The sequence below is a fragment of the Hemicordylus capensis genome, chromosome 7, assembly GCF_027244095.1.
Source record: "Hemicordylus capensis ecotype Gifberg chromosome 7, rHemCap1.1.pri, whole genome shotgun sequence".
NCBI lineage: Eukaryota > Metazoa > Chordata > Lepidosauria > Squamata > Cordylidae > Hemicordylus > Hemicordylus capensis.
In genome coordinates, this window is record NC_069663.1 from 19,148,343 (window position 1) to 19,158,648 (window position 10,306).

Sequence of the window (10,306 nt, forward strand, 5' to 3'; positions counted from 1 at the left end):
GCGGAGACCGGCGGATGAGATAGGTAATTCTGGCTGCCCTCTCTGCACACTCCTGTACAACAGCAGCCTGCCTCTCCAACAGCCAGGGTTCTCTTTTGCAGCGAATGCCTTCATTATCCCACAGCTCTGTGCCTTCCAGGGCTGGGCACAGGCAGTAAAAAACAGGTTTGGGGGCTAAACCAATATGTCAAGTTAAGCCCTGGCTTGGGAAGAAGCAATAACTGCAGGGGAAAGATGCACACGGCTCGAGTAACCCGCCCTCCCCGTGAAATATGTTCAGCAGTGACAAAATCTTTGGGACGCTGCCAATCTCTCCACTGGCCAGCAAGCATGTAATAACTGCAGTTTTTGAAGGCTTCTGTGCCTTTTCTTCCCTAGAAAACTCAATTTCCCTCATTTCCTCCAACAATTTGAGCGGGTAATAATCAATGGATATCTCCAAGCATCTCTCCAGACGCGTTAAAAAAAATCAATCCAAATGGTTAGCGCCGCAGGAAATTAAAGGATCAGACAATTACTTTGTGACAGAGGACGAGGCTCGGAGAAAAATAAGAGCTTTATTATTTTTAATCGCAATTGCCACTTCGTACAGCGCAAGTGCCATTACATCCACAAAGCATGCTGGTATTTACAGAGATGCAGAGATCTGCTTTATACCGCATTCACTGCCAGACCTGGGTGTTCATTAGCTTTGTTTTGAATCAATATCCACACACCCCGCCCACCTCCAATTGTGGCTTGTATGATGCAACAGATACTGATTGACATAAAACTAAATCTGCAAAGAGAATAATCCATAAGAGCCCCAACGCTTGGAAGTGGGCACAGCAGGGATCCACGGTCAAGGACTGCATGCCAATGCCGTTAGAAACATAGGAAGCTGCCTTCTACTGAGTCAGATCCTTGGTCTATCTAGCTCGGTACTGTCTATCTCGCTCGGTACTGTCTATCTCAGGCATCCCCAAACTGTGGCCCTCCAGATGTTGCTGAACTACAACTCCCAGCATCCCTAGACACAATTTTTTGTGGCTGGGTATGCTGGAAGTTGTAGTTCAGCAACAGTCTGGGGATGCCTGGTCTATCTAGCTCGGTATTTTCTATACTGACTGTCAGAAGCTCTCCAAAGTTTCAGGCAGAAGTCTTTACTACCCAGAATGTTGGGGGCAATATGCTAAATCATTGTAAACCGCTTAGAGAGCTCCGGCTATAGAGCGGTATATAAATGTAAGTGCTATTGCTATTGCTATGTACTAGCCCTACCTAGAAATACCAGGGGCTGAATCTGGGACCTTCCGCATGCAAGGTAGATGCTCTCATGGGAGCTATGGCCCCATTTCCCGAAAGGCAGCATATAGAGGTCTCCCATCCAGGCACTGACCACACCAACACCAGCTTAGTTTCAAGAAGGTAGCTGAATTGTGCATCCTTAGACCATGCTCTGGGACCCCCAATGGATCCTTTTCTTGTCCCACCATTTAGCTGGCAAAGGGCATGCCAAAGATGCAAGCCATGTTATACGGCCAAATCCCCTATTAACATTTTTTGTACATGTGAAGTCCGATTTTTTTTTAAACCCCAACGCATTCACTTTGTAACATGGGAGCGGCAATATCAACTAAATGTGCTTAAGAAACACAAGCCGGCACATTTTGGGAAGTGAATCAATGGCTGCTTGGACCTCTGTCTCTCCTTTCGCATGTCAGCCTATGTATGTACCCGTTTCACCACTTGGTTGTGTCCTGTGGCCAGCTAGTTCCCCGGGCTGGGCCTCCCAAGAAGCTGCAACACCAGGGCTGGCCCCAGATGGAGGTCAAGGGACAGTTGTGCAGCAGTCATCACTTACCAAACAGCTCTCCCACAAGTGGGTGGCAACAGAAAACAAGCATTCGGCTTCCCAATGTATGGTGAACAAGCACTCCCACATTATAGGATGCATGCATCATCATACACAAGTGTGGAGTTGGGAGTTATGGTACTACAGCTCAGAGCTACAGCAACCTCCTTCCGACTACCTTCTGGATAGATGCAGTGGAGAGAGACTCAAACTTGGATGGGGAGAGCTGGATTGAAACCCCTGTTCATCCAAGAATCTCACCAGGCTAATATGGGTCAGTCACTGGGCCAATTCTCACGGCCATCAGCCGGGTAGTAGCACCATCCAACTATTGTCTGTGTTGACAATACTGAGCTAGATCGACCAGTGGTCTGACTCAGTATATGGCAGCTTCCTATGTTCCTATTCCAAGTCAAACGTTGCATTTTTGATTGTCCTGTGATTTTCTTCTAACCATTCTGTTTTTGTACCAAGTGTTTTTGTCATGGCTACGGCTAAACAAATAAACTGACTGATGGATCAATATCCCTATTCAGACATTATACAAAGCATGGATATTGTACTCATGGACAGTATTCATGCGAGTGCATCCGCAAGCCCCACCCCATCCTCCACAGCTCCGCCCCTCACACCCTCCACAAGAATCCACCATCCTGCGAGAGAGAGCCTCCCCGGGGAAATCCAGGTCACCATGCTACAACACTCCCATGGATGCTATACATGGATACAGTGTCCCTACCTTGAATGGGTACACTCACGTAAATCAAGGCTGGCTGAGGTTTCCTGCACACTCCTTGGCAAAGCCAAATTCGTGGCTGCATAATGTACGAGGCAACCCCCCATCCCAAGTCTGTTCTGGCCTTTCGGCCCATGAGCATGAAGGACAGGAATGGCGGCAGAGCCAGAGGCTGCTTTTCTGCCCACGTGGGTGCCGCTATCCTGCGTGACTCCATGGCTTGCTTTTCTGGGAGGACTTGACCCAGAAATCTGGCCTGGTGTCAAGGCATCAAGCCAGATGGGAAAGACTCTGTGCAGCATTCAGATTAACCGGAGGGACATCAAAACATGCAATTTGGCATGTGTGTGTGTCACTCTCTCTCTCTCCAACTCAAATAGCAGCCCAAGGACCTCCTGATCTGGATCAGGACCATGGAGGGGGCAGAGGCTAGTCTCCCTCCCCCAACTTTAGGAGGCGAACCGGTCTGGTGGTAGCAAGCATGACTTGTCCCCTTAGCTAAGTTCCCTCACTGGCAACTTCTCCAAACTAGGGCTGAGAGAGATTTCTGCCTGTAACCTTGAAGAAGCTGCTGCCAGTCTGTGTAGACAATACCTAACTAGATGAACCAATGGTCTGACTCAGTATACGGCAGCTTCCTATGTAAGTCCCAACTGTGCCCCCCCACAACATTTAAGTTAGAAACACACACACACACACACACACGGACGGACCAGACCAGTGTTCCCTCTAACAGGGATCCCCAGATGTTGTTGACTACAACTCCCAGAATCCCCACACAAAAGTCATTGCAGCTGGGGATTCTGGAAGCTGTAGTCAACAACATCTGGGAATCTCTGTTAGAGGGAACACTGGAGCAGACTACATAATGTGTAATTTGGCCCCCTGCTCCAGGAGGTGGTGATGGCCACTAGCTTAAGAAGTTGGGGGCTGTAGCTCAGTGGTAGAACATCTGCTTTGCATACAGGAGGAAGGTCCTAGGTTCAATCCTTGGCAGCATCTCCATCCAGGTAGGGCTGGGAAAGACTTCTGCCCAGAACTTTGTAGAGTTGCTGCCAGTCAGTGTAGACAATACGGAGCTTGATGGGCCAATGGTCTTGACTCGGTATGAGGCAGCTTCCAAGATGGCTTTAAAAGAGGATCAGATACATTCATGACATGGAGGCCTATTGACAGCCATTGCCTATGACAGCTCTGTGGAGCCTCCATGGCCAGGAGCAGTATGCCTTCCAATGCCAGATGATGCCAAGAGGCAAGAGCAGAGGGGGCTGTTTCCTTCATGTCCTGCTGGTGGGCTTTATGAAAGTATCTGATTGTAAGCGAGGTGCAGGGGAGAATCCTGTGCAAGATGGACCTTTGGTCTGGTCCAGCTGGGCTCTTCTCACTAGCTAATGGACTTCACTGAGCCCACGGATTCCCAATCATCCCTTTCAACAGGGTCTTGGTGCTCCCCGCATGGTAGCAAATCCTCTGTGCTCCTCAGAAGGGGAAGCCAGCTTTCTCAAAAAGGCAAAGATCTGTTCTGTAGTCCAGAGCAGAGAGGGAGATAGGTTTGTTTCCTGAAATAAGCACGCAAGATCACCTTGAGTTGCTGCACAGCTTATTTCCAGTTGATCAATGCATCAGCTAATTGTTTGTCAGCCCCACCTTGCAGCCTCTCCTCTTCCACCTCCTCCACCCCTGGGGTAGCCGACCAGCCATTTTTCCTCCATTCTGTGTCAGCGATAGGCGGAGGGGGTAGTCATTTGCATAACTGAATACAGGCACGGCACGGCATTAGTATTCAGATAAATGCACTCCTTGCAACTTTGCCAACTTGAGATCACTGCAAATTTGAGTGGATTTCCACAGAGACAGCAGAAGGCACCCCCCCAGGCCAGCTTTTGCTCCTGCCAAATTTCAGTCACACAGCTTCTCAATGAGATGACGGGATTTTTATTTTATTTTTATTTAAAAAAAAAAAAAGATGCGGGGGGTGGGGGGGAGAGAATTATCCTTTTCTATCATTCTTTGGAGCCAGCTGGAAAATATTTTCGCTGGAACACCAAAAACAACCCCGAAGCAAAGAAAAATCCATCCTGGATGGGCAGAAGCTGTGAACAGTCGACAATAGAGAGGTTCATTACATCTATTTCAGATCAGATACTTTTAAAAAAACAGGGAAGAACAGGAGCACACAATACACTTTACAGGCTCGGAATACCTTTGGCTTAGCAAAGGGTTGTGTGCAGCTGGGAGAAAAAGCCTAAGTTACCCACTTTAAAATTAAAGAAAACAACCACCACCCTTATCTGTTCAATTGCAAGCCGTGTATCAATAGCATAGGGACATAGGAAGCTGCCTTCTACTGAGTCAGACCACTGGTCCATCTAGCTCAGTATTGTCTTCCCAGACTGGCAGCAGCTTCTCCAAGGTTGCAGGCAGGAGTCCCTCTCAGCCCTATCTTGGAGATGCTGCCAGGGAGGGAACTTAAGACCCTTCAGGTGCTCTTCCCAGAGCAGCCCCACCCCCCTAAGGGGAATATCTGACAGTGCTCACATGTAGTCTCCCATTCAAATGCAAACCAGGGCAGACCCTGCTTAGCAAAGGGGACAATTCATGCTTGCTACCACAAGACCAGCTCTCCTCCTCATAGAACAGGGGTTTCCAACCTTTGGCTACCAGATGCTGTTAGAGTACAACACCGATCGTCCCCAGCCAGAGTGGCCTTTGGCCACTGCAACCAAGGGTGAGGAGAGGTATAATCCAACATCATCTGGCAATTGTGGCTGGGGATTATGGGAGTTGTAGTCAACAATGGCTGGGGACTCCAGTTTGAGGTCTCCTGTTTTATAGAATATTGATTTTAACTCTGCGATCCAAGGAACTCCTCATTGAGAACACAACTGGGGAGGGGACAGGTGTCCTCCACAGTCAAGGGCTCTTCAATGACAAGGTAACAGGGTAGTGCAGGCATCTCTGAGAAGCAGGATGCCTCCCAATATTGATTTTCCCTTGTATGGAGGAATTAGAAGGGTTCCTGGGAGGGTATACCCTCAATTCATGGCCACAGCGAAGCCCAACAGATCAAGCTCGGTCAACTCAGTGAATGCCCTAGAAGGCTTCCCAGAATCCTTTGCAACACACAATATTTAATAGGGATAGATATAACAGGGTTCCTCAGTGGGCCAGTTGATGTGGGGAGGATTCCGTGGGGGAGGATTCCACAAAACAAGCAAGCTGGAAGACCGTCCATGAGACAATCGGTCTTCATTTGGTGGATTATGACCCCCACATGGCTTAGACTTAAATTTATGGTTGTGATGCACCCTTATTTTATTTCAGGGGCAGCAGTATCTGGTTGATTTTGGGGGGCTTTTTATTTTTTAAGAGAAAGGGATTAAACAGGAGAGAGCTAAGAGAGGCATATTTTGGTTTTGGTTCTTAAATAAGCTAAAGCGAGTCTCATATTGCAGGACCAAATGAAAGGTGGGGCTCAGGTCACTGACGGACGTGTTGCCATGTTAGATTGCAGAGAACCAAGGAAAGGCAAGACAAAGCGGATGGAGCTGTTGTTCCATGGTAGAGCATCTGCTAGCAGGCAGACGGTCCCAAGTTCAATCCCTGACATCTCCAGCAGGGCTGGGAAGAGACTCCCTGCCTGAAACTTTGGCGAGCCACTGCCAGTCAGTGTGAAGAAGACTGAGCTAGATGGACGAAGGGCCCGACTCCCGTATCAGGCAGCTCCCTATGTGATGTTGCAGTTCCTTGGGAATGAGGACCGCCCGCACCATAAAGCGGTCAGACAGCAACCGGCTTCACCAGCTGCTTCTTCCGTCTCCCAGCTCCGCACCTATCCTGGAAAACCGGCAAGAGCAGCTGTTTCTACAAAGATCTGTTGGTCAAGGTGCAGCCAAGCTTGGGTACTACACAGAGCTCTTGCAGCAGGCCAAGCTGGATAGGAAACAGCGGGCTTTCCATCCAGGATTCACAGCACATCCAGCGATTTTTCTAGAGGGAAGAGCCCCCAATAAGGAAATGTGAAGTCCTGCTTCAGCCCTCAAACTTTCTCCCTCCTTCTTCTCCCCCTCCCGCATCGCCCCATCTAGCCCCCATGCTTCTGCTGCTAACTCTAGCTGCCGGCTCAAGACACATCATCATTAGACAGTGCGCCCCCCGCCGGCCCCCCCCCACCCTTGCACAGAGGTTGATTCAACGCCAGCGAGGAGCAGGCGCCCCCGGGGAAAAGCGCCGCAATCACTCAGGAATCATTAGCGTTATAGCAAAGGGAACTCATGGCTGGAGGCAGGGACCAAGCCAGGCGTGCAAGTGTGAACTCGTTCGTCCCCTTGACACCTCCGCTCCCCACACAGCCCAGCTCCCCGAACCCTACCCCGGGGGCAGCTCTCCAGCTCTCCGCCGCCTTCCCATCGCTGCCACTGAAGGCATCTGACAGCAGACGAGCCTGGGTGCCCGGCCAGCTCTGTGTCGAGTGCCAGCAGGCCTGGGCCTCCCAGGCGGCGCCTGCGCCTTTAAGAGCCGGCCGGCACGGCAGAGAGAAGTTCAGCAGGTGCACCTCCTGCCATCACTGCTGCAGCAGCACTGCGACTAGAGGAGAGCCCCTCCTGGCCAGGAGAGGTACAGGATCCCTTGGGGAAGAGGCAACCACAGGCACCCCCTGGCCTCTCCCAACAATGGACCGCGGTGAACCAGAGTTGGCCAGGCTGCTATCTGGCACAAGGGCAGGCAGAAGGCAGAGGGAGGCTCTGGGCTGGGGGGGCCTTCAAGGGCAGCAGGAGCGGAAGGCCGCCCGGCCGCTCCGGCCCATCATAAGCACAGAGGAAGGGCAGCAGCTCCTTCGCTGGGCACATGATGCTTCTGCCCACAGAAGGTCCTCCCAGGTTTAATCCCCAGCAGCTCCAGAGAGGGCTGGGGAAGACCCCTCGCTGAAACCCTGGAAAGCTGCTGCCGGCCAGTGCCGACAACACTGAGGCAGGCAGACCGAGGGTCTGACTCCCTCAGTGGCAGCATAGCCCGGTCAATCCGCCAGGCTATTTTGCGGCACAAGCCTCACTGAAACAGAACAGCGCTGCTCTGGCACAACTCCCATTTCTTGCAACAGGGCTTGTGCAAGAGAACTTCCCCAGCGGACTGTGCTACACGCGAACACGTGGGAGGGAGGGAAATTTGCATTTTCTGCCTCGGGCACCAACTGGTCAGGCTCTGCTCCTGTGCTAGCTGACGGAGGGGGTCCCCCCCCCAGATGGATTGAGATCCCCTGTGCGAGGAATTCTGATTGGCAGCGCACTTAATCAGACAGCGTGTCCTACATCGCTGAGTTTGGACCAGGCCCCACTTAAAAAAGCTGGATTTCCTTCTTGCCAATGCCAGTGTTGGTGATAGATAAAGGGTAACTTAAGCATGTGCAGAGGGCCTTTTACTCCCCACAGTCAGAAGCCATGTGGCTGGAATGAGGGAGATGAGGAGCAGGGTACAGAAATGGGGATATCAAGAGGGGAGGTGCTCTGTGCATGCAGGTCAAAGGGGGGGGGTGCAGCACAGGAGAGGGCTTTCCCAAACGGAGAGGAGAACGAGAGGGTCATTCACAGCTCTGCACTCACACAGCTCTCTCCCCCCCCCATCAAAGGACTGGAAAGCTATGCTGCTAAATAATAAAAGAGCCCCCTGAATTACGACAAAGTGTGAAGGCGAGCTGGCTCGAATTGCAGAACTAAGGGGTGGGGGGGAATAAGAGGGAGGGAGGAAGAGAGAAAGCGGTGTGTGTGTGTGTGTGTGTGTGTGTGTGTGTGTGTGTGAGAGAGAGAGAGAGAGAGAGCTGAGATTGCATTTGATTTAGCCATTCAAGGTGAACCACGAGGGGGAGTCTGTCTGCCCCAGGAGTACAGCAACCCTAACCCCAAACACGCTCCCCCACCTCCTGGAAGGATATTTGAGGGGCAGATGTTCGTCACACCCTCTGCTCCCGATGTCCCATGCCCATAGTCTATTTGAGAGGCTATGGGCACCCCTCCACACACACACACACACACACACCCCGTTCCAGGGCAACAATATCCTCAATTTTGTTGGAGATGAAACTGCAATGTGTGAGGGTGGAGGAAACACCCCCCCCCCGCCCCCGAAGGGGAGAGAGGCTCTGGTGCAATCAGCAGGGAAACTGTTTGCTTAGATAGCAACCCGCCCCCCCCACCTCCGCCCCCAGATAACAGGGAGAGGCAGAGACCGTGGTACAGCGGCTGAGTTTCCCTCAAGGTCATACATACTCATACAGACAGAGTCAAGGCTCTCTGGCACAGCCCAGAGGAGCCCACACCACACAGCCCTGGGTCCCTCCCAGCCTCCCTCCCTCCATTCCCATAGGCACCCTGCCCACCCCCTCAATCACAGATCCGACCCCCATCTCTCCCCGAGTTAGGAAAAGAAGAACCCAGGCAGGCGTCCTCAAGACCCGCTCGCTTTCCTTGCGGGAGACCCCCGCCCCAACCTTGCAGCCAGAAAGGGGCGCTCCTTCCCCCACTCCATCACACACAGCCGCCAGGTACTGGCTCGGCGAGAGTCGTGCCCAAGAGAGCCCAGAGGCACTCGGGAAGGGTAAGGTCCCCCCAAGCCGGGCGATTCCCACCCCGTGCCCCTCCTTTCTCACCCCCCTCCCCAATCACAAAGAAGTTCAAAAACAGCTCAGTCCATACCTGGCTCTGCAAAGTAACTCAGGGAGACCGTCCAGGTCAGCAGAAGCGCCGTCTTCATGGTGGGGGGCATGGAGGGCTCTGGGCTTTTGTGTGTGTTTGTTTGTGATGGGTGGGGACGCGGAAGCGCTCCAGCGGGGCGGCTCTGGCTGCAGGAGCCTCTCCTCCCCACGCCCGCCTCGAATTCCACAGCAAGGTAGTGAATTCCAGCAGCGGGAGGTTCTTGGGGGTTTTGTGGGTGTGTGCTCGGGTTGTCCCCTGACCTTGGCTGCTAGGACGGTGTGGCGGGGGAGGCTTAAAGCAAAGGAGGAGGAAGAGGAGGGGGTTTTCCGATCGCGAGCGAGATGATCCCGGCGCCGGCCACTTTCCGCGCTCGCCCGAGCTTACTCCGCGCAGCGCTTCCACACTGGAGCGCTTCACCTCCAGGGAGCTCCGGCTCATTCAGCAGGGCAGCGCGTGGCCACGCCCACCCCGGCTTTGGATTGGCTGCCTGGGAGGCTGCACTCATTAAGAAAAGGAGGAGGGAAAAGGCTAAAAAAAAGAGAAAGAAAGAAAAGAAATCACGGGCTCGCATAGAGCGCGGCCGCTGGCGGGCATGAACTAACCTCGCCGGGGGGGGAGGGGGGGCACCACTGCCCCCCCCCGCGGCCAAAAAGGTCGGATCCGGGTGGGTGTGGTGGGAGAGGGCAGCTGCTGGTAGAGGGTGCGCACAAAACGTGCCCGATTATTCGACACAGGTTGTCAGAGAGGGGAAGGTAGGGAGAGTGCCAGTGTGGGGAGATTTAGGGTTGCCAGATGTCCCTTTTATTTTGGAGGCTCCTCTCTTAGTCTGCAACTCCCTCCCCCGCCCCGCCCGAAATCTGATTGCCCTGTAAAGGACGCACCTGATAGATTCCCATACGGCCCGCGCCCGCTTTCCAGGGGGGGAGAGAGAGCTTAATTAAATGCCTTCTCGCGCTCTCTCTCTGGGCTCGGCACCGCAGCAGCCCCCGAAGCACCTCTTCTCACTTCCGAGATCCCAGCCCCGATTCCCTCCGGTATTGCCTGGAA

At 52.9% G+C, this 10,306-nt stretch overlaps 1 protein-coding gene across 4 annotated transcripts in view; it reads right to left on the reverse strand.

Annotated features, from left to right (window-relative positions):
• KIRREL2 (kirre like nephrin family adhesion molecule 2) overlaps positions 1 to 9,778 on the reverse strand; it is a 51,734-nt gene extending 41,956 nt beyond the window's left edge. For 2 of the 4 annotated variants that reach the window (XM_053268765.1, XM_053268764.1), the window contains exon 1: positions 9,260 to 9,778. In XM_053268765.1, coding sequence (XP_053124740.1) covers positions 9,260 to 9,329 — 70 coding nt within the window. In that variant the 5' untranslated portion in view covers positions 9,330 to 9,778. The remainder of the gene's footprint in view (positions 1 to 9,259) is intronic. The other 2 variants (XM_053268767.1, XM_053268766.1) reach the window with 1 other exon arrangement.
• Positions 9,779 to 10,306: the final 528 nt, after the last annotated feature.